This window comes from Gracilinanus agilis, chromosome 1, assembly GCF_016433145.1.
Source record: "Gracilinanus agilis isolate LMUSP501 chromosome 1, AgileGrace, whole genome shotgun sequence".
Classification (NCBI taxonomy): Eukaryota; Metazoa; Chordata; class Mammalia; order Didelphimorphia; family Didelphidae; genus Gracilinanus; species Gracilinanus agilis.
Genome location: NC_058130.1, coordinates 150,520,752 through 150,539,627, shown reverse-complemented (window position 1 = coordinate 150,539,627; position 18,876 = coordinate 150,520,752). Strand labels below are relative to the sequence as shown.

At 36.1% G+C, this 18,876-nt stretch overlaps 1 protein-coding gene across 1 annotated transcript in view; it reads right to left on the bottom strand.

The window, feature by feature from the left end:
• Nucleotides 1-18,876, bottom strand: part of TMEM245 (transmembrane protein 245) — a 75,962-nt gene that overhangs the window by 22,370 nt on the left and 34,716 nt on the right. Inside the window, exons 12-14 of the mRNA XM_044658264.1 lie at nucleotides 14,602-14,733; nucleotides 10,417-10,539; nucleotides 7,432-7,577 (exon numbers count right to left, since the gene is read on the bottom strand). Of these exons, the coding sequence (XP_044514199.1) occupies nucleotides 7,432-7,577; nucleotides 10,417-10,539; nucleotides 14,602-14,733 (401 nt within the window). The remainder of the gene's footprint in view (nucleotides 1-7,431; nucleotides 7,578-10,416; nucleotides 10,540-14,601; nucleotides 14,734-18,876) is intronic.

The window sequence follows — 18,876 nt, the reverse complement described above, 5'->3', positions numbered from 1 at the left end:
CTGGGAGATGATTGATTTAAACTTCTTTATTTTAGAGAAACCTCTGATGCTGGAGAAGTTAACTGACTTGTCAAAGGCTGCCTTCCTAGTTAAAGGCAAAGTAGAGCCAGAACACAGCTCACTTGATTTCTAATCTGAAGCTCTTTCCCCAACATTCTATAAAGGCTGAACTAGTCAGTGTGAAGGATAAACATGAATTGGTAGAAACTAGAGATGAGTTACTGCTACATCCCAGATAAGCAATAAAGGTCAGAGCTGGGGGTGGGGGGAAGGAGAGTGAGAATGGAAAGCAATAGGTACATGTGAGAGCCTGCAAGCACATTCACAAAATTATAAAATTTTTTAAGGAGTTAGAAGTAGAGGACATAAGCACCTCCTTCCCCCTCAAAGAAGGAATGTTTAAAACATTTCTGACCTCATGGCTGGATGTGGAGAGCAAGAAAGAGGTAAAGATAGTTTGGGGGAAGACAAGAAGTATCATTCAACCAGTAATGACTGATGCTCCAGCTCTGGCCCTTCCCTCCTCCCCTGAAACTTACTGTGGTAAAAAACCTATTGACATGCACGGGAGCTCAAACTACCAATTCAGCCATCAAATCAGTTTGAGAAAACAGACCAATCATTTCTTCATTACTGTTATAGGAAATCTATATTTTACTATACTTTACTATCATAAATCTATCTATAAATTTCCTTTAACATTACTAAGGAGAGTGTTGGCTGGTGGGGGACAGATGCAGGAGAATAGACTGTCACATATGGGAAAGAGACCCATTCTGCCTTCTGCCTGTTATTTTATGAGAAAAAACAAACAAACCAACCCAAACCAGCACATTACCCCCTTCATAATCACTAAGCACCTAGGTAGTTAGCGGCCAATGCTGACACCTGGGCCTCTGCCCAGAACTCTGCAGTCCTAGATCCACTCAGGGTCTACACATGGAGACTTGCTTGCTTTAGGAACCTACTGCCATATGTAGAAACATGATATTTTTCATCCTACTTCACCAAATCACTGAATAACAATATCAGCCTTCAATAATTGCTGAGTGTCCACAACTGAAATTTAGTTGCCAAAGTCCCATCCATGACCATGTTGCACACTTGATCCAAGTAGGAATAACGGGTTTTATCTTCCACCATCTTGAGATAAGGCAAAAAACAAACAAAAAACCTTAGCATTAAGGAAGAGTTCATTTAGGTCCTGAATGATCTGAATACCAAGGACTTAACCAAAACAGATTCAGGATCCTATATCCTGCTTTCTCTAACCTTCCATTTTCATTGTGTCTGGAGAAAGGATAGCATTTCACTACTCTGCCATCACAGGCCCCTCTTCACTTTGCAGCAATTTATATAGGTCTTCCCAAGTTTTTATGAAATCATCTCCATCATTATTTTTGAGCACAATAGTATTTCACAATCCTTTATCACAGACTTTCCCCAATTGATGGGAATTCCCTCATCTTTGCTACCACAAAAACTACTGTCATAAATATCTCTATGCACATGGTTCCTTTTCTTCTTTCTCTTATTTCTTTGGGGAATAGTCACAGGACTTCTGAGTCAAAGGTTTTGCACAATTTAAGTAGCCTTTTGGACATATGAATTAAAAATCTTTCACCCTTGGGCATCTAGGTGGTATAATAGATAAAAGGCTGGGCCTGGAGTCAGGAAGACTCATCTTCCTGAGATCAAATATGGCCTCAGGCACTTAACTGGCTTTGTAATCCTGGACAAGTGACCAAACTCTGCTCTAGTTTCCTCATCTGTCAAATGAGCTGGAGAAGGATAAGGCAAACCACTTCAGTATCTTTGCTGAAAAAATCCCAAATGGGATCACAAAGATTCAGAAAAGGCTGAACAACAACAAAATCTTTCCCCTCAAACCCTATTCTCTTCCAAATTTCCTTCTTTCTGTTGAAGGCACCAATATCCTTACATTTTCTCAGGTTCATAAACAGCATTGTCCTTGACTCCTCATTCTTTCATGTCACACATCCCATCAGCTGCCAAATCTTGTCATTTTTTACCTTAACAACATTTCTCATATCCAGTCCCTTTTCTCTATTCACACAACTAGCTACCATCTTAGTTCAGGCCCTCCTCCCTCTGGTCTGCATTACAGCAATAATAGCCTATGGCTCAAGTCTCTTACCACTCAAGTCTGTTCTATACTCTTCTGCTAAAATAATTTTCCTTAAGCATAGTTTGGACCATGTAAAGTTCCTCACTTAATCAACTCTAGTGGCTTCCTATTGCCTCTAAAATAAAACATAAACTCCTCTGTTTAGCTTTTAAAGCACTAAAGAACCTACCCTACCTACCTTTCTAACCTCATTGGATATCACTTACAGGACTTCAGTTTATAGCCAGGTCAAGCTGGCCTCTGTTGTTCACTTACAACCCTCCATCTCCAGTCTCTGTGTCTTTGCCTAGGTGCCCTCTATGCCTGGAATGCAATCCTTCCTTCCCTCTGCCTCAAAATGTTCCCCTTTTCCTTTAAGCCACTGCTTTAGGTAGCATCATTAAATGAAGCTTTTCATGATCCCCTGAACAACTTGTGCTTCTTTTTCCTGGGGTGACTTCTACTTAACTATTTGTGTGTGTATGTATGTATGTATGTGTATATATATGTATATTTGTTAATTTTATATTAATGCTATATATATATATATATTTATATGTAGTCAGTCCATAAACATTTATTAAGCACATCCTACGTGCCAGGTATTCTGCTAAAGCACTGAGGATAACACAGGAAGGCAAAAGATAATCCTTGCCCTCAAGGAATATGTAGTTTAATAGGAGTATTTCTAACTTGTTTCTTCCATTAGAATGTTAGTTTAATGTATGTAGAGATTGTTTCACTTTCTTTTTGTTCTTGTATCCCTAGCATCTAGCAAAATGCCTGGTACACAGCAGGCACTTAACATATGCTTGACTGAATGTCTTGTTCCTTTCTCCTATTAGCATTTATAACTTGTTAACCCTGAACTCTCAGTTACTTCCTCCACCTATTGTCTCTTATTCTCTCTGAATGTTGCTAAATGGTGCTACAAATCATACAATTATGCCAAATGGATCTATTACAAATTTCTGTATTCAAATATCAATTAGATCCTTACTGATGCATAACCATACTTTTATATATATTAACTGATAGAGTAACACATTTTTGTGACAACTGAGACAATCTCCTATGAATGCCCTCTTTTCAACTCCACACCCCCAAATTTTTCTGTATCATCCCCTCATTCTCTAGTCTAAGAGGCAGAGATGGTCCATTCTTCTTGCTAAGGTTAACTTGTTTTCTTGTGACCTAGATCTCAAATTTTTTCTAACTCCTGTGCTTCCTCTGCAACATCTGCCCCCTTCTCTCCATTCATATAGCCACTACTTATCATTAGTAGTGTAATATATGATGATCAGATGTCCAATGAAATAATATTTCTTGTAGTCACTAAGAATTCAATAAAATCCAGTTCACCAGTTATTTTCTTTGCCTCTCTAAGGACTGATTATCTGTGAGCACTACATCTGTTATAGGTGTAAAGTCCTTCCTTGTCTAATTTTGTTTAGAGCAAGAGTATCAACACCTTTATACTTCTTTTCACAATGTCTACTCAATGATCAATGGGAAAAGACTTTACATCTGGAGAAGACCAGGCCACATTTCTTGATCTAAAATTGATTCTTAGCATCCTCCCACAATGCCAGTGTCATCAAAGAAGTGACTTCAATAAGTCATCCACTAATAATTCATTGTAATAAGAATGTGGCCCTGGGTTCTCAGAATGTATTCCAGTGGAACACAAGCTAAGTCTCATAAAGCTGACATGGCTTTGAGTATAGTCCTCATAAAAAAATTTAGCTAATTATAGAAAGGGAGAAAAGCACAGTGACCACCTGGTGATAAATTCTCTTCTATCTCTTCCTTCCTTTTTTTCTTTTGCTATAAATAAATGTATAGAGATAACTGATATTATGTACAGGAAACTAATCATCAAAACATATACTTTCCCCCCAAATATGGAATGTAACAATAGTTTAATGAATAGAGAAAACATTTAACTAAAATTATTTGTGAAACTTATCAGGTGTTTTGTTGTGGAGATGTGCAAAGTCAACTTGGACTAAAAAAAATAACAACCTAAGTTAGCATCTCTCTATGCTGGGTAGCTTTCTGGCTTACACTGGCTATGGGGGCAGGGATGTCAAATTTAAGCATCTGGGATGAAGAGGCTTTGAATTTCATCTCCTGCAAGGATTAACAAAAATAGTGATAAATATAGAAGATTAACTGAGCAGAATAACATGAACACAAAAGAACAATTAGTCAAGGATCAGTCATGATGTAAAGAACTGAAAAAAAGCTCTATTGAAGCCTGGCTCTCTCAAACCTGAGACATCACACTAGGTAGTGAAGGAAGAAATAACTTATCTCCTCCCTAGCACCTCCCACACATTGTGAAGGTAAATCATGGGTCAAATTACTAATTGAAACCATATAATAAAGATATTCTGTGGATTTAGGAGATAACTGAAAGTACTTTAGTTGCTTAATATACATCTTGGAGTGGCTACAATGTGAAATGTTCCATATGGAAGATTTTTGTGATACAGTCTCTGCTATCTAATGGCTTATTCTACCATTGTATTACACATAAACTCTTATTAAAGAAAGATATTGGAGAAGTACAAGTATTAGGCATTATGACTTTTTTATTTCACTCAGTCAGGGAATTAGATGTCATACGTAGGTGTCATACGTCCTCATGGCTGCCACAGAGCCAAGTGAAGAAATAAGGTATCTTTGTCTTTCTATATTTTATACAATACTCTTGTAACCTTCTTCTTTCCCACCAATCTTTCTCCCTCATCTCCTATGAAATACGGTACTTAATAAGAAGGCAGATCCAGGGGGAGATCCTAACAATACTCCAAGCTACTTTTAAAATCTTCCTTTTTCACAAAATGTTTCAAGAACAGCTTTAACCCAGGGGCAGTTAAGTAGCCCAGTAGACAGAGTACCAGGCCTGGAATCAGGAGGACCTGGGTTGAAAATCTGGCCTCAGATACTTCCTAGCTATGTGAACTGGGCAAGTCATTTAACCCCAATTGCCTAGCCCTTCCTGATTGTATGCCTTGGAACCAATGCTTAGAATCAATTCCAAGACAGAAGGTAAGGGTTAAAAAAAAGAAAAAGAATGGCCTTCACTCTCCAGCTCTATCTAATTTCTTTCATGAAGCCTTTTCTGACCTCTAGCTACTCCCAGAGATATCATCTCTTTCATAGCACTGTATTTATATTTTTTGAATGAACCTCAACATTCTATTTTGTATTATAACTGCTATGTAATTTTATCTGTCACACTAAGTTGCAAACTCTTTGAAAGCAAGAACCATGCCTCTTTGTCCTGTACTCTTCATAATGACCAGCACAGACTTCAGGGCTCAACTCCATTGTAGTTTAATAATAGAGAAATATAGGCTTTCAAGTCCTGCCTCTCTCACCTTCTCCCTTCCACCCCAAGCTAGAAAAGAACAGTCTATTTGGTTTTGAGTATCTGAGTATTTCTACAATATTTTGTACCCACGTCTTCATGGCCTATTCCCCTATATAAGACTGCTACTTAGGCAAACTGGTTTACCTACTGTTCCCTAGACATGCCAAAGACATGTCCCCTAGACGAGGGCATGGAGGTGTGGGTCCATACATCCCCATACCTCCATGCCTTTGTTTTGCCTCTGTACTAATCAACTTTTTCAAAATCAATGGTTTGGATAAGAATCAATGGTATATTTATCAAATATATAAAACTTATGAAAAGAGGAGGGAAAATTAATAAACTGAATGACAGAATAAGAATTCAAAATATTGTCAGTATAGAACACAGGGTTGAATCTGACAAAATTGAAGAGATAAATGTAAATTTCTTTAAATAACTGGGTTCAAATGAATCATGTTAAGATGTCTGAAAATTAAAAGTATAACATGGCAGCTAAAAAAGCTAGTGCAATATGATAATGTATTAAGAAAGGCATAATGTCAGTAATGAGGATGGTGACACCCTCAATTTTTGCTGTCAGGATAGACCACAACTGGAGTGCTGTGTTCAGCTATAGGCACCTCATTTTAGGAATAACAGTACAAACTGGAGAGCATTCAAAGAAGAGAACCAGGATGGTGAAGGATCTTGGAGATCACTGGGTGAAGGCATGGTAGACCTTTAACATGGAAAAGAAAAGTTAGGGGAAGTAAATCATGGGGAAGAAAAGACTTAAGTCTTTTTTAAAAACATTTTTAAGAAAAGTCTTAATAAGTGTTGGGCAAACTTTTTAAAGAGGGGGCCAAAGGAAAGGAAATGCTCATCTGTCAGTCTGTTTCTCAGGCAACTCTTTCGAAGTTTCATTGTATTGTATTCTACTCATTGTATTCGTCGGATTAGGAATAATGTCGCTTGGCCAGATAGAACATTTCAGGGGGCTGCATCTGGCCCTTGGGTCATAGTTTGCCCATCACTGGTCTTAATTATAGTTTTCAAATAGTAGAACACCTGGAAGAGGGACTAAATTTGCTTTATTTGGCCTCAGAAGGCACAGAGAAGAAATGGATAGAAGCAGGAGAAAGGAAGATTCAAGCTTAAAATTAGAGCTACTTGAAAGCATGATGATGGGCTACCACAGGAAGTAATGAATTTCTCTTTCAGAGATCTTCTGAGGAAGGATTGATGACCATTTGTTGGGGATATTGTATTAAGGATTTTTAAAATGTTTGCCATCTCTGAATTTTGATGAAATGGGTTATTAAAGAATGTTATGTTGCTTTCTTATTGGTAACTCTTTAAACAGGGCAGACTCATTTGTCTGTGATAGCTAAAGACAAAAGAATATGCTAGATGGCCTGTTTACATCCCCTAACCTAGATTCCATGAAGACCGGGACTGCTTTCCATTTTTTTTTTGAACCTCAAGAAACTAAACTAGAGCATATACTTACATACAGTAGTACTTCTTGTTTGCTGAAATGAATTCTCATCTCATGAATGGTTAAATAATGGGCTTTCCCTATTAGGGCATTATTTGCTTTCTGGAACTGTATTTTTATTTTTAAGTGTTACGTTAGAAAAATATAATGTTCTTCTAATTCATGCAATGGTCCCCATTTTCAGTACTACTATAGGTAGAAACAGTGAATCCTTTGACTAATACCAGATCTAGGAGAAAAATGAATTGTGCCAAACTTTTGAAAAATTAAATTTGCATTTCTCATTATATCCTGTTACATGAATGATTTTATAAATACAGCGTTCAACTGCTCTTTGCTGACTTTTAACAGAAGAGCATTAACAAGAAGACAAAATCAATTAGTTTCATATGATTAAGTAGTTTTTGAATGTGATGAGAAAAGCAGATACTACCTTCCTACCTTATGGCTTCTTCCACAGATTGACCGATTATGTTAGATGAAGGGCCTGGCTGAGACAGTGGTGTCAGACTTATTACCCACTTCACTGGTTTGTAGTATTCATCACTGGAACTTAATAAATAAAACAGTGTGGTCAAGAAAATCACCTGTAAAACAAATCAGAATTTGTGAAGATACCATGAAAATAACATGAAAATAAATGTACCACTTAGGGGGACCAGAAAATGTCAATGAAATAATAGCCATTTACAACTATATTGCTCAAAAGATTTTTTTTTAAACCCTTAACTTCGGTGTATTGTCTCATAGGTGGAAGAGTGGTAAGGGTGGGCAATGGGGGTCAAGTGACTTGCCCAGGGTCACACAGCTGGGAAGTGGCTGAGGCCGGAGTTGAACCTAGGACCTCCTGTCTCTAGGCCTGACTCTCAATCCACTGAGCTACCCAGCTGCCCTGTGCTCAAAAGATTTTTAAAGATTAACCAGACACACTTCTTTCTCTTTTCTTTCAAAGCTATTAAAGAAAAAAAAAAGACAAAGTCCCTTCCAACGCTTAGATTTTGTTATTCTATGAAATTAAAACAATGATGGGCATTATAATACACATCTATCAAATTGGCAAAGATAGAAATTATCAGCTTTGGAGGAGCTGTAGGAAGAGGCATAATAATATATACTACTGATGAGAATGGTCTCATTATTGCAGAAAACAATTTAGAATTCTACAAAGAAAATTACGAAACTCTATCTTTTGACCTAATGATTCCATTACTAAATATATACCCCAAGGAGATCAACAAAAAAGGAAAGTCTCATTTATCACAAAATATTCATAGCAGTACTTGTAGTAACAAAAAATTGGAAACAAAGTCTTCTGTCCCCCCTTATTAGAACTGGCTGAAATTGTGGTATATAAATGTAATGGAGGATAGTTGTGGCTTAAAAAAAATCACAAAGTATGAGGAATTTAGAGACACATTGGGAAAAGCTGCACAAACTGATGCAAAATGAAGAAAGCAGAACCAATAACACAATCCCTTAAATACATGTGAAGACAATATTAATGAAAACAGATTTCAGATAAAATACTATGATGAAAATATTAAAATATTTTAAATTAATGCCTTTTGTTTTTTATCATGGTCATTTGGGGGAAGTATTTTCTTCTCATCATATTAAATCTATCTCATGAAACCAAGAAAAACAAATTAAGTAAATTATTTGTGTTATTTATAAGGGACTATTCAGTCTAGAGTGGGGAAGAATTCAGAAAAGAATTAGAACTTTTAAAATGACTGATATAAAGACAAATGGCATCAATAAAACATATTTAAGTAGAAAAAATAAGCAAACTATTTGGTTAGGTGACAGATTCTGACAAAGTTCACAATATTCTGTCCAAGTAGTCCCATACTCTTGCTATAAAGGAGAAATGTTTAATCACCAGTTATTCAGGAACATCTAGAATGATCCAAATTGATGTTAAAACACATGGTTATATGTACTTTTTAGTTTTTGTATGGGAGGATACTATGGTAAACATGGTAGGATGAAATTGTTAGGAAGTTTGCAACGTTAAATCAAGTTAGGAAGACTGACATGTTAAAAGAAAATGGATGGGAGGCAGTGGATTGAGAGCCAGGCCTAGTGATGGGAAGTTCTGTGTTCAAATCTGACCTCAGACATAGCCTAGTTGTCCAAGTCACTTAACCCCCATTGCCTAGCCTTTACTGCTCTTTTTCCTTGGACTCAACACACAGTATTGATTATAAGACAGAAGATAAAGCTTAAAAAAAAAAAGAAAGGAAATGGATGAATAAAACAAAAAAATTGAGAGGAGAGAAAGGAAGAGAAAACTCTATTCTCACCAAGGCAATTTCATGGGCTAACCCTAAACTCTGACTAACCAAATTTCTTTCAAATTTAGGCTTAGAAATTACCCAGCTATGAATCTTTTTTGTTCTAAGGCTCTGCCATCCCAAATAATGTGCTGGATTCAGGGCATTGAGTATCTTCAACTAACTTGGCCCCTTTACTTACTTTGAAACATTTTGAATATTCTCCTTCTCTCTGACTGGGGGATATATTAACCAGATCATTCTGTGTTTTAGATCAGTGGCAAGTTCAGCTAAATTTCTTCCCTAAATTGGCCAGCAAGTATCACCAGCAGTCGCCTACCAGTGCTTTGTCTCCATGACCTCATGCTAGGCCCTACAGTACTGCTCCACCTAAACAGCTGAGGAAGGAACAGTCTGGTACCAGAATACTTTATTTTCCTTTTCTTAGTTTGGACATTCAAATGACTTTGTTTTGCTTTACTAGCTACTAAAAACTACATATTCTTTTTAAAATTCCTTTTTATCTGGGTTCTGTGACTAGGTATAAACATTAAACAAATCCCTTAGCCTCTCTGACTATCAGTTTTTCCATCTGCAAAATGGGAATAATAATTATACTATCTGTTTCACACAACTGTTGTGAGGAAAGTATTGTAAACTCTGCATTTTTCTTCTAAAACTCCTAATCTGGACCTCTCATTTGGATAAATGTCTTCTAACAAAACTCCTTTCCAGACTCTAGAGTCTCTCTCTACAATCCATCCTATATATCACTGTTAGATTAATCTAACCATGCCATTCCCTTACCTCAAAAGCCCAATACCTAAAGAACATGCAGCAATTTACTTCCTGTGTGATGCTGGGCAAGTTAATTCACTTCTCTTGACTGTGCTTTAGCTCCTTATCTGTAAGACAAGAGGTTTGGACTACCTGGTGTCTCAGGTGCCTCCCAGCTCAAATGCTATGGTCCTGTGACACTCCTCAACCTAACATGCTCTCTTCACTCTTCACTCTAGCTCTAGTTTTATTTCCTATCACTCCTTTAAAGTTTTAGCCAAAGTATCCTACTCATTATTCTCCTGTGCTTTTTAGCCTTTATTGATATTGTTTCTTTAAAATGTTTTTTTTAAAGTGTTGGGCACATACATACCAAAGATAGCACAAAATTGAGGAGTGCTGTCCCACTGTAGAAAAGAATAGTCAGTAATGTTGTAACTGTGGTAAAAAGCAAGCTCACATTGCGACTCATCACTATCCACAGGGATTCCAGGATCTGGAAAGAAGAGAATCAAATGTCTGAATTCAGTCTATAAGCAATTATTAAGCATTTATTCTATACCAGGCACAGTGGATGTACAAGGCGTGCATGCATGCACACATATTCACACATACACATACAATACAGAAAGGTAATCTAAAAGGGGAAGTAATTTACTAGCAAATTTTCATTGCTTTTTGCCCAGCCTGGATCAAATAATGTACAGAAAAAGACATCATATTAGGAATGCTGACAACCAAGAGCTTCACACCATGCAGAAATATGCTCCAAAAAATACTTCTAATACATAATTTCAGTATTTTTACTATTATTCCTAATTTATTAATTCTAGTTTAAATAAAAATTAACCCATATAGAGGAATCATTTTTTTAGAAAAACATTTTTGCAAATAGGCAAACCTCTAATATAAATTAATTATTCTCTGAATCAGTATGTTTATGTCACAAAGGTGTTAACCATTATACACACAAAAATGTATAGCATGTATGCACCAAAGCAACAAGACACATTATAGGAATGAATATCACTGCTTGCTTGCTGGCTGGCATTACTTGATGGCCAAAAGGAAATAAAAATGAAAACTTAAAAACAAATTTACTGGACAATAGCCTAGTTTCAAGATTCAAGGTCTTGGTTTCAAGTATTCACTATCTAAAAATTAAAATATAGTAGAAGAGTATTAAATATATAATCAGCACTCTCTCTGAAACAACTGACATAACAGAAAGAACACTAAAAAGGAAGCTTATGAGAGAAAAATGGGTATTTATTGAATGAGAGAAACATATTCTTCAATTGGTTTAGTAAAGTGATTTCTAGAATCTACTGGTAGGTAGCCTGTAATTTGCAACATTCCAGAATAACACATTCCAATGGATTTTCATTGTTTTCATAATAGCCCAGACAAAATAATATGCAGAAAGATCAGTATATGAGGAATGCTGCCTTAAAAAGATACAAAACCAGACTCAAGAGCTTAATGCCATGCAGATTATTTTATGGATTACCAAAGACCTGAAAGATTTGAAAAATGGACAAGTGTTTCCAAAAGCTTCTAATGAGTAATAATGAATTCCTAGAAGAAATAAGATAATACATTTGCTTCTTGTCTATTCCACTAAAAATTCTATACTAGATGATTTCACACATAAACTATCCAAAATCTTACATTTATCTTAAGATATTTATGGGTTTTTTTCAGTGAAATTCTATACAAATGTTATTTATCTATAAGAACCTAGCAAATTATGACAGTGCCAAAAAGTGTATGTAGTAAAAATGAAGCTTCTGAGTCTTAGCCACCCATTGGTGTAAAGTCTTAGCTACCAAACTGATCAAACTTTTCAGTTGTAGGTTACAGAACTAATTAAGAAAGGTTAATGAGAGCAACTTTCTATTAAAAAATAGCAAAAGAGACATAAAAAAGTGTTTTCTGCATGTGAGGAAACCATACCCTTCTAGTAATGTATAAAAACTTTCCTGATGTGTTCTGCTCATGTTGTTCGAAAGGGAAAATTTCCACCCTATAAAGGAGAATCTCTAAAATGAACTCAGGTTGAAGAACTATCAGACAATTATGAGGTTGGCTGTAAAGTGTTAAAATTACATAGAGAGAGGATGAACATCTTATTCTATAGAAGAAGGCTTGTTTATAGTGATGGAGCAGGGAAGATAACAGAGTTGAGAGATGAAAAGAAAGATTCTGCTATTCAATTAAAAAAACATCTGTTTGAGTACCTGTGACATGGAAGGAGTCTCTGCTAGGTGAGACAGTGCTATAAAGATGACCAAAAACGATCAAGAATTTTACAGTTTAGTTGGGGTGGGGGATAAATATACAAAAAAAATCTCATTACAATTTGGAATGCCATTAAGTGTACAAGACAAGTCAAACAGAGATGGAGGAAAGATGGTGAGGGAGTTATTTTTAGTCACTAGAAACCTGTTTGTGATGTTGAAGCATTTGAGAGTTCCAAGGACTCTGGTGGTGAGAACTTTCTTTTCTGAGTCTTCAGGAGCTAAGAAGTTAAGGGTTATAGCACCTGCAAGTACATATACTAGATTGCATCACCATAAGAGTTATTCCTTATACTCCTTATCACCATCATGATATTCTCCTATATAAAGGCTTGGCTTGAAGTGGAACTAATGGGGGCTAGGAGAAAAGAGGAGGGAAGGGAAGACTGATTGCATTGCTATTCCAGGGACAGTGTAGCTGATCTGCCCAGAGGTGGCAGTGGGCCAGCAATGAGGATGCTGGGCTCTTTCTCCAGAAGGGTTGTTTCCCTGAACAATGTTCTACAGGATCCAAGCTGGAAGCATGATGAGCACTATCCCCAAGATTCTTTTACACCTGATGGGCCTAAAGAAAGGTGAAGGTAAAGGTGGGAGCAATGATTTGATCTCTTTCTCCTTCAAGGTAACTTGTAGCTTATAAAAAACAGGCTGGGGGGCAGCTGGGTAGCTCAGTGGATTGAGAGCCAGGCCTAGAGATGAGAGGTCCTAGGTTCAAATCCGGCCTCAGACACTTCCCAGCTGTGTGACCCTGGGCAAGTCACTTGACCCCCATTGCCTACCCTTATCACTCTCCACCTATAAGTCAATACACAGAAGTTAAGGGTTTAAAATTAAAAAAAAAAATTAAAAAAAAAAAACAACAGGCTGGCACAGCAGATGGAGAACTAGCCTTAAAGCCAGAAGGACCTAAGTTCAAATTTTTGCCTCTCACACATAACTGGCCATTTGATCTCAGGCATGTCACTAAACCCCTTAGTGCTCTAATCAGCTCTTTATTGTTCTAGGAATTCCAACTTTGTGGTTTATTTTAAGGAAAACTAAGTTAAAAGTGCTGCTTTAAGATTATACTCAAGATCACTTTTAAAAATGTAGGGTTTTAAACCTATCTCATAAATGAATAAACTCTTGTTACTAGAGCCTTACGCAAACACCACCTACAGGACGAAATGATATCTTTCCATAGCAGTTTGAGCTTCAGGAAAAGGAAAGGATGTAAACTAGTATGTGCCTAACTGAAGGAATGACTCAGTGTAGCATAATACAGGATTTCCCAAAAGTCTTAGTGTCTTTTGTCTTTTAATCTTTAATAGCTTAAAATTGAATTAAGGCTTTTGGGACACCCTGTAACAAACCGCACTACAATAAGGATTTATGTATATCTAGGGAGAAAAGGTGAGAAGTGTTTGGTTTAAACAGTTTGTCTTAAAAGACACTGCAAAAGACAGCTCACAAAAGGCAGGCCTTCCTTGGAAAACGATGCCTTTAGATTTTTGTAAACATAAATTGTCCTTGAGCAATTAATTTTATTAGAAATAATTTTCTTTCATAGTGATGAATGCACTTGCCAATCTTCTATGTCAGAATAATAAATACAACCAATCCTGGAAATCTATAAAAACAAGACTATGGTCTTCTCCTCTTATCAATAAAAATGTAAACATTTTGGCAAGAGCCATTATCCATAAGCATAAACAAGAAACTGTATCCTTGAAAAGAAAAAGAAATTATTAAGAATCAAGCTTGGGTTTGATTCCTCTTTTTTCACTGAGTGACACTGATTGACAATACAATCACTTACTTTTTACAGGTATCTCAATTACTGATGATTCCCAACATTTCTGAGATTAGGTCAGCCAGTAGAAAAAGTGACAAAGAAACTACTTCCAAGACTTTCAAGAATATAAATGCCTCAGCAATAAAGGCAGGCTCCATACAACAAGGTCAAGTATAATGGAATGAATAAAAGTCTCCATAAATAATAAGACACAAAGTAGTTTTTTAAAAAACCTTTTTCTTTTGTCTTAGAATTGATACTAAGTATTAGTTCCATATATAAGGGACAGGCAACTGGGATTAAGTGACTTGCCTAGTATCCCCCAGCTAGGAAGTATCTGAGCTAGGAAGTATCAGATTTGAACCCAGGATCTTTTGTCTCTAGGTCTAGCTCTCTATCCACTCAGAGCCATTAAGCTACCCCTCATAGTGTATCTCCTATACTTTTTATTTATATGCACGTTAGCATAAACAAAATTACTTACAGAAAGAAATGTCTCGATGTTCTCGTGAACAAAGGAAGCAATATCTTGCCAATCCAAAATATCTCCTAGCCAGCTATTCTGACGAGTTATATTCATCTTGTGACCTTTGTGCCTTCCAGAATATGTTATATTCTACAAAGTAAAACAAAACATGAATATTAAATCAAGTTAATTAAGGTTTTAAAAAAGTAATGGATTTTTAGAAGCATATTTAAAAGTAATTAAATATTTAGAGATAAAAAGCTTTTAATTATAAGAAGTGAAACTAATAGCCGACCACCTAAAAGATCAAAGATCTCTCATATTTTTTGTATTTTAATTCTTGTTTGAGCACAGTGAAGTCCTGCTTTACTCACAGTTAAGTTTAAGAATGGATTATGTCTTCCTGGCAATATCAATTATATTATTTGAGACAATGCAGAGGTATCCTGGATAGGACACTAGGTTTGAAGTCAGGAAGACATGTTCAAATCTTGCCTTAGACACTTTCTGTTTGGCCCAAGGTAAGTCACTAGGAATGATAATAGCATTCACCTTGTAGGGTTAGTATGCACACCAAAGGAAAAGAACATGCAAAGTCTTCTGCAAATTCTGAAGTTATATAAATGCTAGTTATTATTGTTGTTTATACTTTACGTATTTTATAATTTTTTGTTTATACTTTACATATACGACCATATTTTACTCCTCTCCTTTCATATTTTTCTCCATTTTCCCCCACTTTCTCCATCTCTTCTTTCTCTTCCTTATTATCTTCTAAGTTCCTCTCTTTTCCTTTTGGATTCAAAGAAGCCAGAACACAAGAATGCTGGGTCACATCTCTTCACCTTCCCAGTAGTCAACCACTTACTGTAGGGAATGGATAGACCACTCATATTCCTTCTCTTGTGGGCTTAACATATATTTCCTACCCAAGAATTATCATGAAATGACAAATGCCAAGAAAGAAATGACTGTTTTAATATGAGTTGTATATGATATTGCTTTTAAGTCTGCAGCATCACTGTAAGGAAGAAACATTGGAGAGAGCAGCTACGATCTTGTGGCTGTTGCAGAGAGGCTTACCAGAGATGGCTGAAAAGCTAAGGTGTACAGGTGATGGAGTTCAGAGAGATGATGTCTATTCTTGCACTGTAGCTACGTTCTTAGTCTCCATTACCTTCTATATTTACCGGAAAGCTAGAATTCTACTAGTTAGGCATGGCAGGCAAGACCTATTGGGGCAGTCATTTGGGGTACAACAATACCAAAGAAGTAATAGTTCTATTTCAGGGGGATGTGAACATGTGAATGTGTTTGCATAATTTACATGTCTGAGTTTATATGTATGTAAAAACAGAGATTATATCCTCATTGTTTACTGATTAAGTATAAATTGATGCTGAAATTTAAGGCCCTCTACATCTGGATTCAGCCTATCTGTTGACTATTATTTCATACTACACCCTTCCACTCCATGACAAATTTTACATTCTACATTGTATATTTACATTAGACTGCTCTACTTTTTTTTTATGTTGTTTTCTCTGTTTCTGTCTTTTTTCACCCTAATTCCCCATATCCTGAATTACCTAAACTCCTTTTGTAGAAGAGTATTCCTCCTTTAAGGCCCATGTCAGATGCCAATTCCTCCAAGAAGCTGAAGCCTTCTGCAAGGCAGAAATGATCTCCTCCTCTCACATCTTTCAAAGCATTTCAAAGTTTATACTTGACTTTTGAAATCATCACACGCTGAATCACAGTTGTATGAATAATTGTTAAGGTGAAGGAAAGCCATAACCACCAATTTTTATTTTAGGTAATCATACTTAAAGAAATTATAAGGAGGGGCAACTAGGTGGCCCAGTGGATAAGGTCCGGGTTCAAATTTGACCTCAGACATTTCTTAGCTGTGTGACCCTAGATAAGTCACTTACGTCCCATTGCCTTACCCTTAACCTCTCTTCTGCCTTAGAATCAATACTTAGTAACAATTCTAAGACAGAAGGTAAGGTTAAAGGAAAAAAAGGGATATTACTAGAAGGCTGGGTTGGGAAGAGTGAAAAATTTAAGAGATATGTGATTGACTAAAAATAGGGTAAGGGAAGGGTGTAGGAACATACATTTACATGGCACCTACTACATGCCAGATATGTGCAAAGTGTTTCCTGGATATCTCATGTAATTCTCACAGAAACTCTTGAGAATTAGGTGGTGTCATTATTTCCATTTTACAGTTGAAGAAACTGAGGTAAAGAAAGAGACAGTAACTAGTTCAGAGTTACATAGCTAGTAAGTGTCTGAGGCCAGATTTGAAGTTGGATCTCCCTGACTCCATCCACTGCGTCTCTTAGCTGGCTCTGAAAAAAGATGGGAATATACTAAGACTAGAAGAAATAAAGAGAACAGCTAAAACAAGTTCAGAGAAAGGACAGAGAAGGCTGACTTGAGGAAGCAGTAATCAGAAGCAAAACATTTATAAGAACTGACAAGATGAAAGGAAAGATAAACAGAGGGGAAGAATAGGATGGAGGGAAATACAAAGTAATAATAAATATGGAAAAAATGTATAGCAAGTTCCTTTATCAAATGCCTCATTTCTCAAATATATGGAGAATTGAGTCAAATTTTTAAAAAATTTGTCATTCCCCCATTGATAGTCAAAACATATGAATGGGCAGGTTTCAGACAAAGTATTAAAAGTTATTTTTAGTCATATGAAAAAATGTTCTAAATCATTATTGATTAGAGAAATGCAAATTAAAACAACTTGCCTATCAGATTGACTAATATGACAGAAAAGGAAAGTGACAAATGTTGGAGGGGAAGTGGGAAAATTGACACACTAATTACTGTTGGTGGAGTTGTGAACTGATTCAACTATTCTGAAGAGCAATTTGGATCTATGTCCAAAGGGAGATAAAACTGCACATACTCTTTGCCAGCAATACCACTACTAGGGCTGTAACCTAAAGAGATAAAAACAAAAAGAAAAAGGAATCTACAAAAATATTTATAGCAGCTCTTTTGTGGTGACAAAAAATTAGAAACCGAGGGTATGTCCATCATTTGGGGAATGCCTAAGTTGTAGTATATGATTGTGATGAAATACTATTGTGCAATAAGAAATGATGAACAAGTATGCTCTCAGAAAAGCTTGGAAAGACTTACGTGAATTGGTACAAAGTGAAGTGAGCAGAGACAGGGCAACACTGTCACCAGTAACAGCAATATTGTACAATGATCATTCTGAGCAATACAATAATCCAAGACAATTCTGAAGGACTTATGATGAAAAATGATAACCTCTTCTAGAGAAAGAACTGATGGAATCTGAAAGCGGATTGTGCCTGGCTTTTTTTTTTTAATAACTATTTTTCTTGGCTTTTTTTGGTGTTTTCTTTTTCAACATGACTAATGTGGAAAAGTTTTGCATGATTACACATATACAACCTACATAAAATTGCTTGTATTCTCAAGGAGGGAAAGAAAAAGGAGGGAGAGAATTTGTAACTCAAAAAAATTTTTTAAATGTAAAAAAAAGTTTTAAAAAGTAGTTCAGAGAATGTCTACCATTAAAAAGAATAATACTTATTGGCATGATTTCTGTCTTTGATTAGTTTCCCCAAATTCTGAGGATACAATTATTTTCTCTGTCAATTACAATAGAGGTTAAAGATTTTAATTTTCTCTGTTGCTTATAAACATCACTAACTTTTCTCCACACTTAAAAAATCCTTCTCTTGACTTTATGATCCTATAGAATTCTTCCCTTTCATATTCAAATTCCTAGAAAAAGTTAACTCCTCTTTATTTTACATGCTCCTCTCTCACGTCTCAGTCCTTTCCAGTGTGGCTTCTTACCTCAGCATTAAACTTAAAGTGCTTTCTCCAGAGCTGCTAGTGATCTCTCCATTACCAAATCAAACAGATTTTTCTTGATACACATTCTTCTTGACCCTGGTGGCCACTTTCTCCTCATGGGGTTTTTAGGATACTGCTCTGTCTCTTGATTCTTCTCTCTGACTGTCCACTTCTCACTCTCTTTTGTTGGATCATCCTCCATTTGGTCTATGCTGAGGCTCTTTGTTGGGCAAACTTTTGTTCTTCTATACTCTCTTGGTTACTTCGTCAGCTACCATAAGTTTAGTTAGTATTTGTATACAGATAGCTTCTAGATCTATATTTTCAGCCCTAGTTTCTCTTCTGAATTCAAGTTTCACATCTCCAACAAGTTTACTGGGTATTTCCCATTGGATTTTCTGTGTCTTTCAAAATGTCAACGTGCTCCAAACA